The sequence below is a fragment of the Heptranchias perlo genome, chromosome 4 (genome assembly GCF_035084215.1).
Source record: "Heptranchias perlo isolate sHepPer1 chromosome 4, sHepPer1.hap1, whole genome shotgun sequence".
Taxonomy (NCBI): Eukaryota; Metazoa; Chordata; class Chondrichthyes; order Hexanchiformes; family Hexanchidae; genus Heptranchias; species Heptranchias perlo.
In genome coordinates, this window is record NC_090328.1 from 119420555 (window position 1) to 119441560 (window position 21006).

The following is a 21006-nucleotide window of genomic DNA, read 5'->3' on the forward strand; positions in this document are numbered from 1 at the left end:
ACCACACACCCCAATCCTGATCCAATGTGATGTCTCTTTCTCATACTCACCCTCTGATGCACCTCTTTCACAGTCAACCTCACCCAAAGCAATGCATTCATCAGTTGGCCACTTCACCATTACTTACTCACACATCTGTACTTTCTCCCCTTCTAGAAGAGAGCGCAAAATGCACGTGAGAGGGCGAGGACTGGAGGGGGGGCCACACCAAATAGTGGTCCTCACAGAGGCGGAGGAGGAGGCCCTGCAGATCAGCTGCACCCTCGAGTGCCTGTCTGTTGGGGACGCCGAGACTGACACCCCACAAACATCTGGTGACACAATAGGATTCGTTCCCAATCTGGATTTCTCCGATTATCTTTGCCCCCCAACCCCCAATGCACCTGTACTTGGCTTTTAAAATTGAGTCCATTGAATATATTCAAGGCTGAGATCGATAGGTTTTTGGACTCTAGGGGAATCAAGGGATATGGGGATCGGGCAGGAAAGTGGATTTGAGGTGGAAGATCAAACATGATCTGATTGAATGGTGGAGCATGCTCGAGTATGGCCTACTCCTGCTCCTATTTCTTATGTTCTTAATGCACTCATAACAAATTCCTCTAGGCATTCTTTTAGCCAACTTTTTAACAACCTAGGGACCCACATGTCTTAAAGAGCTCTCTTCCCGTCCCTTCAAAACCTCTAAGATATTTATTGGGCAAAAAGGAAACCCTTGAACAAATAAATTGAGAGGAAGCAAAACAAAATATAACAAATGAGTTAAAATATTAATTTTAACTACGTTAACTTTACATATTAATGGCAGGAGAAAGAACTACATTTCAAAATCAGGGTTATGACACAGACAATGTGAGGATAATTAGCCTCATAAAAACTAATGGAAATGGTTTAGGAGAGAGGTACAGTGGGAGGTCATCACTGATCTGTGGTGACTAGCTTCTTGGTTTCAACAGGGCTTTGTAAAGGACACCCATTCCTGGATCACCCAATGTGAGGTAATGTTATTGCATATTTATTACATGTTACAATGTTACCACTGCTGGTAGTGCAACACTAACTGTAATTACTGTTACTCCACATCCTATTAAATCCAGCTGTAACGGAACACATTGACTAAAATGCCATTTAGTCCATTTATTAAAAGACAGATGTAATTCAAGTGAAAAAGATGGCACCCTCTGCATTACGTAACCTCAAACTCAATGTGCATGATAATTAGTCGCAATTAATGTAGGTTTAAATAGTGCTACCAGAACTTTCATATATTTTTGTGCTCAGAATTGGTCTGTAAATGTTTCCTCTTGTTCTTTGATGTTATATACTTAAAAGGGAAACATTTGCACGGCTATAGGAAAAGAGCAGGGAAGTGAGACTAATTGGTAGCTCTTTCAGAGAGCCGGCTCAGGCACGATGGGCCGAATGGCCTCCATCTGTGCTGTATGATTCTAGGAGTCTATGTTAAGCAGTGGCAGAGATAGAATAAAAGAGTAGAAAGAGAATCTAGAGGAGAGATAATCCTTCCCAGAGGATTTGGCTTTGACATAGAAACATAGAAAAATTTACGGCATAGAAGGAGGCCATTCAGCCCATCATGACTGTGCCGGTCGAAAAAGAGCTATCCAGCCCAATCCCATTTTCCAGCACTTGGCCCATAGCCTTATAGGATATGGCACTTCCAGTGCATATCCAAGTACTTTATAAATGTGATGAGGGTTTCTGCCTCTACCACCCTCTCAGGCAGTGAGTTCCAGACCCTAACCACCCTCTAGGTGAAAATATTTTTCCACAGCTCCACTCTGATGCTTCTACCAATTACTTTAAATCTATGCCTCTGGTCACTGACCTCTCTGCTAAGGGAAATAGGTCCTTCCTATTCACTCTATCTGGGCCCCTCATAATTTTATACACCTCAATTAAATCACCCCTCAGCCTCCTCTGTTCCAAAGAAAACAATCCCAGCCTATCCAATCTTTGCTCATAGCTAAAATTCTCCAGCACTGGCAACATCCTTGTAAATCTCCTCAGTACCCTCTCTAGTGCAATTACGTCTTTCCTGCAATCACCAGAACTGTTCGGAGTACTCAAGCTGTGGCCTAACAGTTCTAGCATAACCTCCCTGCTTTTATATTCTGTGCCTTGGTTAATAAAGGAAAATATCCCATATGTCTTCTTAATCACCTTATCACCTTATCTACCTGTCCTGCTACCTTCAGGGATCTGTGGACATGCACTCCAAGGTCCCACTCTTCTTCTACACCTCTCAGTATCCTCCCATTTATTGTGTATTTCCTTGCCTTGTTTGCCCTCCCCAACTACATTACCTCACACTTCTCCGAATTGAATTCCATTTGCCACTTTTCTGCCCATCTGACCGGTCCATTGATATCTTCCTGCAGCCTACAGCTTTCCTCCTCACTATCAGCCACACGGCCAATTTTTGTATCATCTGCAAATTTCTTAATCATGCCCTCTACATTTAAGTCTAAGTCATTAATATATACCACAAAAAGACATACCAGTAGTATTGGCTTCAGTTCTATCTCAGCCAAAATACATTCATTAATATCTATCGAACGCTGAATGACAAGCTGGAGTCATCTTCCCTGACAACAACTTGCCATTTTGCAAAGTTCAGCTGCATAAAACAGATCATGAACGCTCTCACCATGCCAAATATTTCCCCCTAGATATAAAAAGCAACAGCTAGATTTCCAATAGTTTTCCTTCCACATGATTTCATGTGTTTTCATTCACAACTTAAGATACGGGTACATAGACGGAATGCAATGCCGTAGATAAATGTAGCAAAGGATGTCACGCCATGAATAGCCCAACGATATCCAACACCCAAATTGCAATCATATTCAATCAAGGAGCTGTCAGCATGGCTCAGTTAGTAGCACTCTTACCTCTGAATCGGAAGGTCATGGGTTCAGTTCCCACGCCAGAGACTTGAGCACAAAAATCCAGACTGACACTCCCAGTGCAGTGCTGAAGGAGTGCTGTACTGTGAGGTGTTATCTTTCAGTAAGATGTTAAACTGAGGCCCTGTCTACCCTCTCAGGTGGAAGTAAAATATCCCATGGCACTATCTTGAAGAAGCGCAGTGGAGTTCTCCTCAGTGTCTCAGCCAATATTTATCCCTCAACCAACATCACTAAAACCGATTATATGGTCGTTATCTCATTGCTGTTTGTGGGACCTTACTGTGCACAAATTGGCAGCTGTGTTTCCTAAAAGTGACTACACTTCATTGGCTGTAAAGCGCTTTGGGTCGTCCTGAGGTTGTGAAAGGCACTATAGTAAACGCAAGTGTCAAAATAACAGAAATATTTCACATAAAATATTAAAAGTTAAAAGTAATGTGCTCAGCAAACTGGAATGAAACATTCACATCACTTACACTAATCTGCAGGGGATTGAATTCCTGCCAAATGAGACTTGACATTGCTTCAAACCTTCAAGAAGAAAAAATGTTGTCAACTTGTGAAAAGTGAAAACAAAGAAATGGCGACGGCAGAGATTTCATGTCTGACAATAATTTCTGGAAGAAAACTAACCCCAGTTTTTAATCTGTACATGTTAATCAGCTCTAAAATTAGACTCATAGAAAGGTTACAGCACAGAAAGAGGCCATTCGGCCCATTGAGTCCACGCCGGCTCTATGCAACAGCAATCCAGCCAGTCCCTATCCCCGTAGCCCTGTAAATTTTTTCCTTTTAAGTACTTGTCCAGTTCCCTTTTGAAGGCCATGATTGAATCTGCTTCCACCACCCCCTCGGGCAGTGCATTCCAGATCATAACCACTCGCTGTGTAAAAAAGTTTTTCCTCATGTCCCCTTTGGTTCTTTTGCCAATCACTTTAAATCAATGCCCTCAGGTTCTTGACTCTTCCACCAATGGGAACAGTTTCTCTCTATCTACTCTGTCTAGACCCTTCATGATTTTGAATATCTCTATCAAATCTCCTTGCAACCTTCTCCGTTCCAAGGAGAACAACCCCAGCTTCTCCAGTCTATCCATGTAACTAAAGTCCCTCATCCCTGCAATCATTCTAGTAAATCTCTTCTGCACCCTCTCTAAGGCCTTCACATCTTTCCCAAAGCGCAGTGCCCAGAACTAGACACAATACTCCAGTTGTGGCCGACCAGTGTTTTATAAAGGTTCATCATGACTTCCATACTTCTGTACTCCATGCCTCTATTTATAAAGCCCAGGATCCTGTACGCTTTTTTAACCCTTTCTCAACCTGCCCTGCCACCTTCAATGATTTGAGCACATATACCCACAGATCTCTCTGTTCCTGTACCCCTTTTAGAATTGTGCTCTCTAGTTTATATTGCCTCTCCTTGTTCTTCCTACTGAAATGTATCACTTCGCATTATTCTGTGTTAAATTTCATCTGCCACGTGTCCACCCATGCCACCAGCCTGTCTCTATCCTCTTGAAGTCTATCACTATCCTCCTCACTATTTACTACCCTTCCAAGTTTTTTGTCATCTGCAAATTTTGAATTGTGCCCTGTACACCCAAGTCCAAGTCATTAATATATATCAAGAAAAGCAGTGGTCCCAGCACCGACCCTTGCGGAACACCACTGTACACCTCCCTCCAGTCCGAAAAACAATCGTTCACCACGACTCTCTGTTTCCTGATACTTAGAAATGATAACCCGGGACAGAATTAACAGTCACTTGGATGAGGGTGGATTGATTAGGGAAAGCCTTATGATACTATGATCGCTGCTCCCTAAATGCTCCCCGACTGTCACTTGCTTCACTTGGCCCACCTCATTCCCTAGAACTAAGTCCAGCAATGCCTCTTTCCTCGTTGGGCCAGAAACATACTGGTCAAGAAAGTTATCCTGAACACATTTCAAAAATTCCTCCCCCTCTTTGCCCCTTATATTATTATTATCCCAGTCTGTATTAGGATAGTTGAAGTCCCCAGTTATCACTACCCTATAGCTTTTGCACCTCTCTGTAATTTCCCTGCAGATTTGCTCCTCTATATCCTTTCCACTAGTTGGTGGCCTATAGAATACACCCAGTAGTGCAATGGCACCTCTATTGTTTCAATACATAAACCAACCAAGATTGTTTTCCACAAATTATTTCACACTTATTGAACCTTATCCATGAGACCAACCTCCTGCTCCCTTGATGTGGACCTTTTGGCAGAAGAAAAGTATGCTACTTAACGAAACCGAACAAAACTAAAAGGGGGGAGGAGGAAAGGTAATGTGGAAGGTAATTTTAACCTAACTTGCCCCTGTGGGAAACTGACGGGATCGGATCAGCTGCCCATTTTATACCCCGCCCAATGAAGTCAATGGAAAGTAAGGTTGGGCGAGGTGTACACAGGAGGCCGACCCAATCCCATCAGGTCCCACCAAGCGGGTTAAGTTAAAATTACCCCCAGTGAGTTGAATGCACAAAGATTCTTTTATTGCCTCACTGCGATGATCATGTATCCTTCACCAGTTTTCACCTCTTTCCAGCTTTTCAATAAAACCTGTTTGAGCATCAACTCGTTCCCGCTCTTCCTCCCCTGCCCCCTTTTTTGTTCTGCTCAGTTCCATTGCATGCCATGGATATCTTCTTGTTTCCAGTTCTGGTGGAAGGTCTCTGCCTCAAAACATTAACTTGTCTTTTCTCTTTTGAGACGTGGACAGACCTGATGTGTATTTCGGGCACTTTCTTTTCTATATCATACGCACTTTGCACTTTAGTTACTTTTTTCACTGTGTACATTTAGGACCCAAGGAAACTAGAAGTCCATTCAGACCCTCAGGTCCAATTCTCCGGAGTCCACTATTGGATTCAAGGTGCCAAACTGGAGAAGAAAGTTGTTGCAGGAATCGTGTTCTAATCCTTTATGTCTTCAGCATAGTTTGGGAATATAATCTGATCCAGCCTTTACTAAACTTAATTGTGACATCTCCCAACAGAACATCAGTAATGGATTAATTAATCTTTGTTTTATTTTATTTCCTTGCTTTGATCGCCTATTTGCATTCATTTGATCCTTTATTGGAATCTCAACCAGCTACTTGGAAAAGTGGTTTGATCAAATAAAGTATAATGTATTCTAAATAATCTTACAAACCATTAACTTATAACATGGCGATTAACATGCTCCAATTTCATAAATAATAAAGGCATTCTATCAATTTAGACGCGCGAGTGGTTGAAATAAACATTGCATGGATTCTTTCTTTTATAAGAGAGACTTATCAGCTGTCCCATCACGCTACTGTCTTAGTGGAGTATATTTAATCAGATCTCACTCATAACAGATATGCGACAATGATCTGGTCTGAGGACATACTGAGGCAGGGAAGGTCAGATTTTACTGACAGGTCCATAAATCATATAGAGAATAAAAATAAAATGCTGGCAACAGCTGCTGCACTTTTTGCAGCTTTGCCATTCAGCAGTGCTCTGCTGTGGGTGGGTTTCATTTTCTCAATCAATAGGTTTCAGTGCGTGGGACCAGATAGCAGGAATGCTGCTTCTGTTCCTGGGAATGCCAGAGAATGAATTACCATATGACATTCGGGCAGATAAAGTGTGGAAATGTGAATCATGGTGCGGCTGGGTGGTAAGTGGAAGAAAGCCTGGTGATGTAGGAGAGACTGAACTGTACCTGCCTCCACTTTACGAAAGCTGTATTTCTCATTTAATATAACGGGCCAGATTTTGCTCGACCGGGGCATCTCGCAGCGAGCCCCATTTGTTAGACTAGTTCATGCTCATTCAGGTTTTAAACATTTTTGCCCACTTAGCTGCTGGAAGTGCGAGCTAATAATGGTGCAGTGAGGGCAAATGGGCATCTGGGACCTGGGTGAACGACGGGACAAACAGTGTACCCCCTTAAACAATGAGATTAAAGGATTGAGAAATAAACAGAGGAAGGACTGAGAAGGAGGGTGAATTAGAATAGGTGAATTCTATGTCAAATCAGGTATTCAAATGTCAAATCATTCACCTGACGAAGGAGGAAGCCTCCGAAAGCTTGTGATTTTCAAATAAAATTGTTGGACTATACCTGGTGTTGTAAGATTGTTTGCACAAATCAGGTACAGAAAGAGAGGGAAAGAAAGATTGGATTAAGGGAGAGAGAAAAAAAAGAGACAGAAAGGAAAAGTTAAAAAAAAATTAAATTTAAAATTTCACATTTTTAAAATCTCCTAAAACAATTCACAATCTGAAGGAATGAGACTCCACACTTATAATTGTTCACTTTCTGGGTAAGAGAGGTTGATTGGCAGTCATTAATAATTATCACGTCGTTAAAAGGTATTTGCGCTGTTTACTACAAGACTTAACTTTCTGTGGTGAGTTTAACAGGTAATTAATGTGCAAATGCAGCAACTTCATGAAAATCACGGGGAGGTTGAGAGCGAGATGCCGTTTTTGCGAAGCTAAACGGCGCAAATCGTCCAGCAATTTGTCATGATTCGCAATTCATGAGACTTTCAGCAAAAGCTAGGCCAATACTTTCAGATGTTCCTCTCTCTAACTTTCTGCTTTTCTATTGCTGGTCTCGCTGTCTTAAAATTAAAGTGATGATTTTTGTTCTGAGAAGAATATTTAAGTGAAATGTCAGAGGAGACGTATCAGTGTTTCTATCTTGAGTTCAGACCAATGGTTCTTAAACTGTTTGCAAATCTTACAATCAGTGAGTGCCCTTGTCTTCACAACATATTTTACAGTTACAATTTTAGTCAAAATATCTATTATATATTAAATTCAGTTTGCAGGTTCCACATTTCATTGAAAACTTGTTCTATGTGCCTGGAGTACCCGTTACTCCTGCATGTGGGATTATGGTAGGTATTTTTAATATTAAAGATGTCACGTTCCTTGTCACAGCCTGTGACACACACAATAGCTTCTATTTTATAGTGAGAGTATATCACGCTGTGACTGCACGATCTAGCCACTGAGTTCCCTCAATTCATTCAAGATGCTTTCTCAGTAACTAAAATTTCTAACGTCCAAAGTATGTATTTAAACAACTTTAAAAAAAATACATATTTCACAATAGCATGATTGCATTTATCCATTGAATTACCTTTTGTGTCTTTTAATGCCTTCAAGGCCTCGACCTCTCCCAAAAGCCTGGGCTTTGAGTTGATATCTTTGTCCAGGGCTGTGACTCTGTGAGCTGGCTTTGGATTGGGCAGTCTGAGCATATGCGGTGTACCTAATTTCCCAAGATGATCAGTGCTGGTTGGGCTCACTCCTGCAGCACAAGAAGAGCGAGCTGGGAGACAGTCTCAGAGGAACAGGAATCAGCCAGTTGGACCTCCATTATGGTTCCTTATCTCTTTAATCACATGGGGGAGAAAGGGATAGAAGGATATGCTGATAGGGTTAGATGAAGAAGGGTGGGAGAAGGCTTGTGTGGAGCATAAATGCCGGCATAGACCAGTTGGGCTAAATGGCCTGCTTCTGTGCTGTAGACTCTATGTAATTCTATGTGCTAGTCAGTCAGCTGTATTGGTGGGATATTTTTCTATTGATTCTAGAAGTTTGAGCTCAACGGTTTTTCAAAGAAAAGTTAGAGGACAGATTCTAAAATCTTTATTTAGGTAATATTTATATTGTGTGTGTTTTTTTAAGCAGAGTGTGTGTGAGAGAGGGAAGAAGAGGGAGAGAAAAAGTGTCCTGATTACAAATTTCGATAACTTTTGTGTTCTTTAAACTTTAGAAAGTGTATTAAACCGCGGGAGAGAGTGAGACAAGAGACAGAGTTGGAGGGATGAGGGAGAGTGGGTGTGACTGTCTTAATTTAATGTTACTTCAACTTTTAAAATAAAACATTGACATTTTGAAACCAACTAACTATTTCACCTGTGGTTTGTTGACAGTTAGAAAAGGTCAATACTAATCACTTACACCTGTAAGACAGAGATTCTAATTTCTAACAAATATGAGATATTGGCAGGCAGGGAGTGAGGGAGAAAGCCACAGACAGAGAGAAAGACACAAAGAGGGAGAAAAGGAGATTGACGGTATCTTTCCTCATTCTGATTTGATTTCTTTTTTAAATGAATTTTGAAGTTAAACAAAACCTCTTTAAGGGAAACAGATAGGAAAGTTAGGGAGAGAAATTGATTGAGGATGAGTGGCCTCTGATCTCTCACTACCTGCCCTTGGGTGAAGTGAGTGGGAATGGGGTAGAGGACAAAGGGATAAGGGTGAGATGAATGACAGTAGACCAAGGGGGAGGGAAGAATATAGGGATTGAGCAGGTAATCAAACGGGAAGATTTAGGGGCAGTGATAGAAGTGAGGGGGTAGTAGGAAGGGGAATGGATACAAATACAATGAGGATGAGGAGGTAGGGAGAAGCATGATGATTGGGGGAGAAGATGGGAAGGGAATCATGGAGAGCCACATCTATCCCACAATCCCCACTCCAGATGCAGCCTACAGCCATTGGTGACTCCTTTCCCCGCCACCTCCCACCCAAAAGGAGAAACAGAAAAAAAAGCAAAAAGAAAAGTTAAGGGAAGAGAAGCAGAATGAATAAAGAGAGGGACAGAAACCGAAGAGGAGACAGGACAAAGCAACAATACAAAGACATCAGAAACAGATAAGGGAGTGGTCATCTTCACCAAATTGCCGTGTGCAAAGCCATGGGAGATCGACAAGTAAATAAATATTTACAAAACTTTTGGTGGAAAGCTGGAAGAACCAGACATGTTTTGAATTTTACCTCCTTGCCATTCTAAACAGTGACAGCTTGAAAATCTAAATCAGCAATGGTCATATGAAAGAAAGAAAAGACTTGCATTTATATAGCGCCTTTCATGACCTCGGGGACATCCTGAAAAACAGGTGGCCAGAGGTTGAAAATCAGGGGAGGTGGGGAGGAAGCACCTCGACCCAAGGCCCACCATATGCAATTTTCAGGTGGGCCTGTAAGCAAGAGAGACATCTGCCCGCCGGTTTTGGGCCGTAGGCTGCTAACATATGCAAAAAGAAAAAAAGAAAGACTTGCAGTTATACAGCATGCCCCAAAGCACTTTACAGCCAATAAGGTACTTTTTGAAGTGTAGTCATTGTTGTAATGTAGGAAACATGGCAGCCAATTTGCGCACAGCAAGATCCCACAAACAGCAATGTGAAAATGACCAGATAATCTGTTTTTTTTTAAATGGCTACAGCCTGTGATATACCTGCTGCCCTCCTACATGGGTTGTTTTTTTTTATTTACACATACTGGAAGATTTAACTTTCCACTTCTCTGCAAAGTTGGCAAATTATTTCATTTTTTAAAAAAAATTACACGTACACTTTTTTTTAAAATTAAAAGAAAACTGAGCAAAAGAGCTGTGCACTGACACAGGGAGCAGGAAGGGTTTGCATACTCAGGCTGCTGTCAGCTATGTTTTTTTGGTTCCCACTTTCAGCCCACCCCACACTCTAAAACGAATGGTTGCACCGGCAGGTAGGTGAAACTTCAAATGTACAAAAAGAGGCAACGTACTGTAAATCAAGCATAAAATACGTCATCTCTAAAATGCGGGTAAGTAGTCACGGGGAACACGCAGGGTACAGTCCCAATAAGAACCTCTTGTCAAGGCTCCTTACAATCTAGTCTAGTAGTGAACGATGAAGTATGCTTGTTAGTGAAATGATACGAGTAAAGAAATCACAGACATAGGAGGCAATTTGTAGACTCATACATGAGAAAAAAACTTACAGGTGAAGAAAAATTCGAAACAGAAACTTGTTGAAAGTTTGTTACCGTCTAACAGTGCTAACTCCTCAGCAGTGTAATGCCTCTATTTATACTTCTAGCCCTGTAATGATTGTATTCAGTGTGTATGAAGATGACCTGAAATGAATGCAGTCTTTTGGGATTTATAAAGTACTCCAATCAAATTAATTCACGAGAACGGAGATATTAAATTATCAGCCTGAGACTCTCATTTCCCAGGACGAGAGATCTGTATGCCGTCTGTAGGATTAAATAACACATTAAAACTGTTGGGTCTTAACAGCAGCAACTTTTACTGACTCATGCACTGAGACCTAAGATACAGGGAGGGACATTCCAAAATATGCATTCAGTTGCATACATGCATTACACTTATATGGATTTTCACATATCATTTATCTATCCTTGAAATGGCACAACCATCATGGATAATCTCTAGCAAACCATTTTTGGTTTGGGGAGGGAGAATAACTAATTTTTATTATGCGCACTTGACATGATAATCATGTTGTATAATCCAAAAGAGTTTTTTTATTAATGAAGATGGTACCTTTTAAAATAAACGACCATAATGAAATCTTCAAGATCCACCAGTAGGGCACTTCACAATCTGCTAGATGTTATTTAGAAATCCCTCTTGATGGTATTTTCTAATGTAGAGGTGTGCTCAACTGACAGAGGCTCCTGTTGCAAAAGCTGATTTTGATTTGGTTTATTGGTTGTGGTCTAACCAGAGCTGTGATGCCTTTAAGGGGAGAGAGTGGGAATATGATATTGAGATAGAGGATCAGCCATGATCATATTGAATGGCAGAGCAGGTTCGAAGGGCCAAATGGCCTACTCCTGCTCCTATTTTCTATGTTTTCTATGTAATTTGCATGGACCACACACATTCACCTTGACGAATGATTAATGCAGACAACTTCTTGTAAGATATGACCACCATTTTATCCCAGATGATTCTAGTGAGGCAAAGGGTACTAAGGGTTACAGAACCAAGGCAGGTAAACAGAGTTAAGATGCAGATCAGCCATGATCTAATTGAATGGCAGAACTGGCTCGAGGGAGGTTGAATGGCCTATTCCTGTTCCTATGTTCCAGCACAGCCCCAAATCACTGGCATCAATAAAGAGTTGTGATTCAGGCTCCAAAGGCTTGTATTCCAGAACATTTACATCTGTGACGGTTTCAGTGCTTCATAGGGCTGCTTGCAGTACTGACTGCAGTGGCAAGGTGTCATACTCGTTTTTGGTTAATGGTATTATGCAGTTTGACTGAATACCGAAATGTAGGTCTAGAAGTTTGAACGCACCCCAGAACGGGTGGGGTCCGGGTCTGTGTTGCATGCTCTTCATGTGGTCGCAGGGGCCTGGCGAAATTGGTGCTGCCAGCTCTGTGCACCATTCAATGGCTGCCCGCCCATACTGGGGGGGGGGAGGGGTGGTGGTGGGAGGAGAGGGGCAGGAAATCAGGCTCAACTAACGCCACTTAAAGGCAGCCACCACCTCTTAAAGGGGAGGTGCACTCTGGCTGCAGACAGCAGAGAAACTTCACCTGTGGAAAAATGGCTGGCAGTGATCCAGAGAGGGCGCCCAGGTTCTCTGATGCAGTTTTGGAGTCCCTGGTCCAGGCGATGGCCAGGAGGAGGGAGATCCTGTTATCGGCAGGGGGCAGAAAGCCCTTCAGGCAACACTTCCGCTGCCAGTGGGAAGAGGTTGCAATGGAGATTAATGCCAGGAGCTTAACACCCACGACATGGATGATTTTTTTTTTGTATTAGATTTAGTTTTGGTGTTAATATTTGTAGTGAAGTGAGGGTAAGACACATGCGGTGGGACTGAAGGAAGGCAACGGGAAGGTTGTAGTAAGGATGATGGAGATAAGCATTGCGGGTGTATTGGCGACGGGAGGGATGGTTCATGTGAAGTGATCTTAGACGAGCTGCTCTCGGAGAGCTCGGGGCACTGGTGATTGATGCTGATCCTGCTCTTCCTCCTCCTCCTGCACTTCTTGCTGCCCAACGAGTGATGAGAGCTGGTCCCTCATCATCGCAAAGTTATGCAGCATGCAGCAGACGACCACAAATCTGGATACACGGTCAGGACTGTACTGTGGAGCTCCTCCAGAACGGTCCAGGCATGTCAATGGTTTCTGGTGGCAGCATGGCTCTCGATGTAGGCCAGTTCTGCAGCTGTGTCCGGGCTCCTGGCAGGATTCACGAGCCGTGTCTGAAAGGGATAGCTGTTTGTCACCCAGTAGCCAGCCTGCAACCTGATGGCCTGGTTGGAATAAAGGACTGGTGCAGGATGAATGAATTGTGACTGCTGTCAGGAAACCGGGCACAGACTTGCGTGAGGCACTGCCTATGGTCACAAACAAGCTGGACATCGAGGGAGTGGAATCCCTTTCTATTCAGAAAGTTGGCAGTCTGGTGATGTGGAGCATGTAATAATAACAACAACAACTTGCATTTATATAGCACCTTTAACGTAGTAAAACATCCCAAGGCACTTCACAGGTCCGTCAGCAAACAAAATTTGACACTGAGCCACATAAGAAGATATTAGGACAGGAAAGCTTGCTCAAAGAGGTAGGATTTAAGGAGCCTCTTAAAGGAGAGAGAGGCGGAGAGGTTTAGGGACGGAATTCCAGAGCTTAGGGCAGAGGCAGCTGAAGGCACGGCCGCCAATGGTAGAACGATGAAAAATCGGGGATGAGCAAGACGCCAGAATTGGAGGAATGCAGAGATCTCGGAGGGTTGTAAGGCTGGAGGAGGTCACAGAGATAGGGAGGGGCGAGGCCATGGATGGATTTGAAAACAAGGCTGAGAGTTTTAAAATCGAGCCACCTTGCCATGGACTGCTCCCACTTTGGGGAAGCCTGCAATGTGGGCGAAGCCTAGTGCTCTCTCGTCCTGCTTTGCTCTGTCCATGGGGAAAGAGATGTGGGTGTTCCTCCGGGCCTAGAGAGCCTCGGAGACCTCCCTGATATAACAGTGAAACAGCAAACTGGGAGACGTTGCTGACGTCACCTTCTGCAGCCTGGAATGGTCCCGTGGCATAAAAGCTAGGAGTCACTGTGACCTTGACAGCTGCTAGCAGTGCTGTCCATGCCCTGGTTCAAGGCTCGAGCACTTGTATCTGGGCCTTTGAGCCTAGGGCCCACAGCACCTCGACCTGTTTATGGCTCTCAGTTGATCACATCTGTTTTGCGATCCTTAAACATTCTGATGCTATCAAGGACAAAATCAAGCTTTAACAATGATAGTCATATGTTGGAAAGAACTTGGTCCTGTCACTATTCCAAACAAGACCCAGCTAAATTCATAACCCACATGGCCCAGGGAAGAAAGCAGTTTTACATCTAATACAATACAACCTTTAACCAAATGCTGGAGCAAGTGACGTGGCTCGGTGACAGACTCCTTGGTCAAGTGAAGACGCCTGAGGCAATTGCTCTTCGGTGACGTTCATGTCGGAGAAGTGCTCCCTGAAGACATTGTTGTGGTTGTGGCCTCCTGCACAGAGCCCGCCTCTTCCCAGCTGCTCCTGCTCTCTCCCATCTTCTTGGCTGTTTGCCCACCACCACCCACCCCCGAACCCCCTCGTTCTCCAGCCTCAAAGGCAAACCTACCAGACCACCCACGACTGCAGTAAAACATTGTGAAGGCAGACAAGAGGAGTCCAGCACCGGCGCAATAAATTGTTAGCAGAAACCAGAAATCAGAATGTAGAAGGCAGAAAATGGGCCAAAAATCACCCAAAAGATAACCAGCAGCCTGAAAGGACAAACCAGCAACTAAACCCATATGTGGAGGATGAGCCCTTTAAATAGAGCTGGTGAAAGGTCTTTGCTGCCTGTTAGAGCCACGAGTTGCTGAGCGAGTTTATCACGTAGCGAGTCAGGCACTGGGGCAGACCAATATGACAAAAGGGTCCTACAACAAGCGTGGGAACCTTACTTAAATACGATAATGAGGCTTTTAAATAATTTCGGCGCACGCCCTAGACGCCTACGGAGGAACCGATCCGATAGGGCGGGCGGCGCACTCCCTGTGCGGAATGAGGGTACGCCCCCCCGCCATATTGGATCCCTAGGTGCCCGTTTCACTCCTGTAAATCAGGTACGGTACGATCGAATTTCTAGCATTCATAGCAGGAAGCATTATCAAGGAACCTTCTCATTCTTTTAACATTGCTGAGGATAGATTACTATTGACATCGCTGGAATCTTGTAGGGCAAGATATAGAAGTAAAAATATTGCTCAGGTATCTGACATTTGGAGGCCAAACTTTGAGCGTAAGGCCAGCAGCCCCTCGACCTGTTTATGGCTCTCAGTTTATTACGTCTGTTTTGCAATCCATAAACATTCTGATGCTATCAAGAACAAAATCAAGCTCTAACAATGATAATCTGATGTTGGAAAGGACTTGGTCCCGTCACTATTGCAAACAACGCCCAGCTAAATTCATAACCCAGTTCATGGCCCAGGGAAGAAAGCAGTTTTGTATTTCATCCAATACTATGACCTTCAACCAAGTGCTGAAAAAAACAATGCACTAGTGAACTCGTCTTGCATTTTAATCAAATGGAGGAGGGTTAACATTGGTCGCTTGTAGGTTCCCTGGAGAAATTATCCTCTCCATTTCCTTTTTACCAGTAAAAGAATGCAATTGTTTAAGAACCAATTAGATTCGGCAATGGGGGACTTTCGGGTCATTCTGGATGGATGGGCTTTGACTGACCGAACTCCTCATCTGTAATTATCTTACCTGGTCAAGACAAATGACATGGAATTACACAGAATTTATAGCACAGAAACAGGCCATTCAGCCCAACTGGTCTGTGCTAGTGTTTATGCACCACACGAGCCTCTTCCCACCCTAGTTCATTCAGCCCTATCTGCATATTCCTTTCTCTTCTAGTCATAGAATATATTTGTTTTAATATTAATGGTGAGAATTTAAGACAGCAATGCATGTTCATGGAGCACTTAATGGTAGCTAGTGCAAGAGACATAGGTATTGAACATTTTTCTGCTTTTGCAATTCTAGTTTTCGATTAGCAACTGCTGGTTTTCAGGCAGTAACTTAGGAGATAAATGGAACATGTACATTTGGTAGCAAACCACTCACATAGTGGCAAAATAAATTTTGTCCCTAATTCTTCCCGAATTAAACAAATTGTTCTAAAATTCCACAGTTCTGTCTTTTCCGTTGACTGTCCCCAAAAAATGGTCTACATTGCACATCAATGGACTAACGAATATAGACCAAGTTGAAGTAGGTTACTGAGAAGTGCAAATAATTTGTAAACACATTTTCTATCCAAAACCAAGGATTTTTTATTTTTAAAAAAAAAACACAGAAGAAAACATCAATGGGAAGTTAAAAAAATGTTATCAATTTATGCAGAGCTAATCCATTTTTTTGAATTTTTAAAATATTGGCATTTTCACTGTAATGTTTACATAAAGAATCTGCGAATATATTTGATAAAGTGGTCCTTATTCTCTGAACAGCTCAAGTAAGTTTTTTTAAGTCACCTTACGTAAGAGCCTTCAACGGACTTCGATACGCAAGTATTACATTAGCCTTGTTTGTTAATGTCTTACTTCAAGAAATCTTTCATAGCTTTCGAATCACAATTTAGTATTGGTCGAAAAAGCCTTTTTGTAAATACAGTCTCAGAAGTTACATTACAGAATTACAATGTCGGTGGAAATTACATGGGCCGGAAAGTTCCTCCAATCTGTTCCCACTGTGCTGCGTTACTTTGCCAGAAGCGTGGCAGAGAACCCCATTTCCACATGGTGACCCCATTTAAATGCGGAAATGTGCGTTTGGTTCCGACGCAATTCCGATGAAGTAACGCCAGCAGCTTCAAGGAATTTTCCGGCCATGGTTATTTTTTTTTCTCTCTACGTAATACAAATCCACAATTCAAGTTTTCATTTAACAATCCTTCAAAGTAATAATTGGACATTTCATCTGTCTTCCAGTCCCTCCCCCCTGCCCACCTCCCCCATCAACCCAATTAGCATCAGCATAAAGTCTCCACAGTCTAATTCTTACCCCAAACAGTGTAACCGTTTCACTCTACGCTCTCCATTTCTACATACATTCCCAGCCTGGACTAGTTTCACCTCTTTTGGTTTTACTCATTGTCCAGGATATCTCATAAGTGGATGAGACTCGGTTAAGGTGTTAACAGGACAAGATCAGATTCAGCTAACTTGGAAGCAAGAATGAAAGAACAGTTCAGTTCAGAGTTAAAGGTAAAGTGTCAACCACAATATATAGATCAGGACTGAAATGTCTGATAGCACAGTACCATTTACAAATACAAATTTAAAAGGTTAGTTATATGAAACACATACTGGGGCGAGGTGCTGCTACAAAGTCAATGCAAAGTAATGACCTGATTACATTAAAATTGTTATATCCTGTAGTGGTGAATAATTTCTGTAGTAATTACTATCAATACTACTATTTACCCTACTGGTGCACAGATTGCGCTGTAATAGTTTGAACTCCTTGTGCACTAAATAGCTGAATATTTACATAGCTTGCAAAAAAATAAGCACTACCTGGAAATTAAACTGAATGTGAAACCTGACATAATTTAGAGAAACTACTCGGAGCAACAATTTGGGCCCTGTAAATTACATATTTTTTAAAACATTCCGCAAGTAAAAAAAAACATTCATAAATTGTACCTAATCCATGAAATATACAAAACAATTATCTATTAAAGATTTGGAAAAGAAATGCAGGTCAATATTTCCATTGCTGGTGCATCATTTAATGGAAATGCAGAGTTAATTATTGCCATTACATGTTATAAATTGCAGTAATGGTCCAATAATGCACATGTACAGTATGAATTTACAGACACCCAACATTTGAAAAGCATTAATAATTAGGGCACCTTTACTGTAAGTAAAAATTCTCCCAAGCAAATTGTAACCATCATTTGCTAAATTACCAAACTAACCACTTAAGAAGCCTTCCCTCCCCCCACAAAAAGCAGATCATATAAAAATTACAGTACAGAAGTTGAGATGGTTTTCCGTTTCAACCCAATCATTCCATTCATTTGAGTGCAAAGAAAAATCACCTAACTGAACAGTACTGGTACACATTTCCATCTACATACAAACAGTGGGCTTCGTTCAAAGTACAGAGTTAACTTGGACAACTCTAAGGAATGCATTCCAAAGAATTACTGTATTTCCACACTATGCCTTAATCATACATCATCCATTATTTAAAGGAGATCTATTTGGCTACGAGGAATTTTATAACTCTTGAAATTCCAAAAGAACTCCAGAGTAGGAAACTCCCCAATGCAATTAGGCACCTAATGTAAGAGAAATGTATGAGTCACTGAACTAATCATAGTCGTAGTATTAGGAAGTAGAATTCAAAGGAGAATTCACTTCTCTGAATGTAACATCAAATAGTTGGTAATGTATACTTTGGCACTAACATGCAATACAGATTGGCATGTGTCTACTTGCATAACAAGAGTTCACCTTTTCAAAAAAAGGATGTCACATGTATAAACAAAGCAACTCATTTACCCAGTTTTCACAAAGAACTGAAATCTCCACATGGAACATCATATCTACCCATCAGAAATCAAATAGCAGGCTAACAGTTTTAACATGGTAATTTCAAAACACAAAATCAGACCACATTAAATAAATAGTTCACCTTTTTGCCGACAAATTTATATATTTTAAATTTTTATTTCCATTTATAAACTTCCGTTTTAACTGCAACACAGTAATCAATATGAAGAGCACAATTAGCAGCAATTAAAAAGTTAATATGTCAGCTGAGTGTCAGCTAATGTTTTGAAATAATGAACTATTTATTCAGGAGGTCGTACTGGCAGAAAAACCTGGGAATACTTTGTAAAACAGAACTTAAAATTGCAGATACTGAATAGTAATTTATACCATTTTCTCAGTTAAAATATAATATGGAAAATGTGGTTGTAGAAAGCCAAATATTGGAAGCAAACCCAACTGGGTCAACTTGGGACCAACCATGTTGTCTTTAAACAAAAGAAAGAAAGCACGAACTTCTCAAATATTGCTAATGACTTACATGGTTTGTATATCCCAAAAGGCAAACAACAGCCAATTGTCTCTTCAGAGCTCCAAAGTCCCTAGGAAAACTTAACCACAAATCAAAGACTCTTCTGGTCCGTAAAATATATTTTTTTCAGTGGGTACTGACATGAAGCTTTAAAAGGTTGAATCTGCCTGCTATGCAAAAGTCCATCACGAGCATGCTGATGGCTTGAATAAAATAGGTTTATTAAGTTTTTAAAAAGCCATAATTTCTACAGCTAAATGCAGTTTTGCAGGTAATACAACATAAGTACTTAAGACTTCAACTGGTGTTATAAAAGTGTCTCACACTAGGTCCTATTAAAACAGAAATACTTGTCAATAATGTCTCATATTAGTTTGTGAATAGGTCCTCGTGCTTATTTAGTATTCAGTGTTTAATTCACCCAACTACAGCTGGTTCATATCTGGGTGTCTCCCGTATCTTGGTTTTCCTGCAGTGTACAGCTGCTATTCATTTTCCTCTGGTTACACCACTGAATGGTCATTGTGTACCCCACTCAAGATGGTATGATTGAGGGAGGACGCGGAACGGTCAGAGCCCTCTGCCGCACTGTTGCTGGTCTCATTCCGCTGGCAGCACAAGATCTGTTTGAAAGTCGCGCTCATCTCCTTGTCACGGTAGGAGTAGATGATGGGGTTCATTGCAGAGTTGAACTCGGCCAACAGGAGGAAAAACTTCTCGTAAGTGAGGACGTTGCAGTCAGGGCAGAACACGTCCAGCAACAGCAAAACCAGACCTGGAGTCCAACAGATGATGAACGCCCCTAAATGGAGAAAAGAAAAACACACACTTAGTATTTTTTCCATAGAATTTACAGCACAAGAACAGGCCGTTCGGCCGGTGTTTATGAACCACGCGAGCCCCCTCCCATTTTACTTCATCTCACCTTGTCAGTCTATTTTATCAGACACCACTTCTGCTTTTGCCAAAGCAGGGTCTGGTACAGAACCTTTATTTTATAATACATACTGAAAGTGAAGTGTCAAACTTCAGGTCAGCCTTCCAAGAACTAAAATTTCTTCACATTACTAAATATCGTAGATGTGGTTGCACAATGCATGCTCAAACTTGATTTTGGAAAGGCATATCATAACATAATAAGAAATAGGAGCAGGAGTAGGCCATCCAGCCCCTCGAGCCTGCTCCGCCATTCAACAAGATCATGGCTGATCTTCTACCTCAATGCCATTTTCCTGCATTATCCCCTTGATGCCTTTAATGTCTAGAAATCTATCGATCTCTGTTTTGAATATACTCAATGACGGAGTCTTCACAGCCATCTGGGGTAGAGAATTCCAAAGATTCACCACCCTCTGAGTGAAGAAATTTCTCCTCATCTCAGTCCTAAATGGCCGACCCCTTATTCTGAGACTGCGACCCTTCGTTCTAGACTCCCCAGCCAGGGGAAACATCCTCCCTGCATCTACCCTGTCAAGCCCTGTAAAATGGGGATAACCCTTAATTAAGGAGGAGGGAACAATATTGACAGAAAGGGAGGGGAAAAAAGTCACTCTTTAATAATGTAGAATTGATAAAAATAGCTTATTGCAAACTGCCCTCTCCCGAATCAGTTTTCATTCCTTCAGTTGAGTCAATATTTATTGTGCTCTGTGATCTTTCCATAATTTATCAACTCAAATTGTGAAAGTTATTTCGGAGGTCTAGCTTGGCTTGCAGCTCCCTTGGCTTATAATGATCCCCCCCCCCCCACTTCCGAGATCCTCTATCCTTTGATGTACAAAACATTAATCTACATCCAACTTAATTCCTTTCATTGTTTAAAATACCAGAATCATGTTCCTCCTTCCCAGTCTTTTTTCCAAAAAGAGACTTAAATTCCTTTATAAACTGCTTAGTAACTTCAGTAACCTGAAACCTGGAATCATTCCCATCACCTTCTTTTGACTGTTTTTCTCTGCATCTTTTAGCACAGTGACCATACTCCCGTCACCTTACTTGTGCTTGAGTGTGTCGGTATCATTTATTACGACGTGTATGGATTTACTTATACACCCCAACATTTTCTGACCATTTAACTTGCTATAGACTGATGACTCTTTCCATATTTGGTCAACTGTTCTACCTAGAACAGGCAGACAGGGCCTCGGTTTAATGTCTCT

General features: G+C 41.8%; 1 protein-coding gene across 1 annotated transcript in view; it reads right to left on the reverse strand.

Moving 5' to 3' along the window:
- Positions 1-16073: 16073 nt before the first annotated feature.
- Positions 16074-21006, reverse strand: part of lpar1 (lysophosphatidic acid receptor 1) — a 119492-nt gene continuing 114559 nt past the window's right edge. The window contains exon 4 of the mRNA XM_067983573.1: positions 16074-19649. Within this exon, the coding sequence (XP_067839674.1) occupies positions 19351-19649 (299 nt within the window). The 3' untranslated portion in view covers positions 16074-19350. The remainder of the gene's footprint in view (positions 19650-21006) is intronic.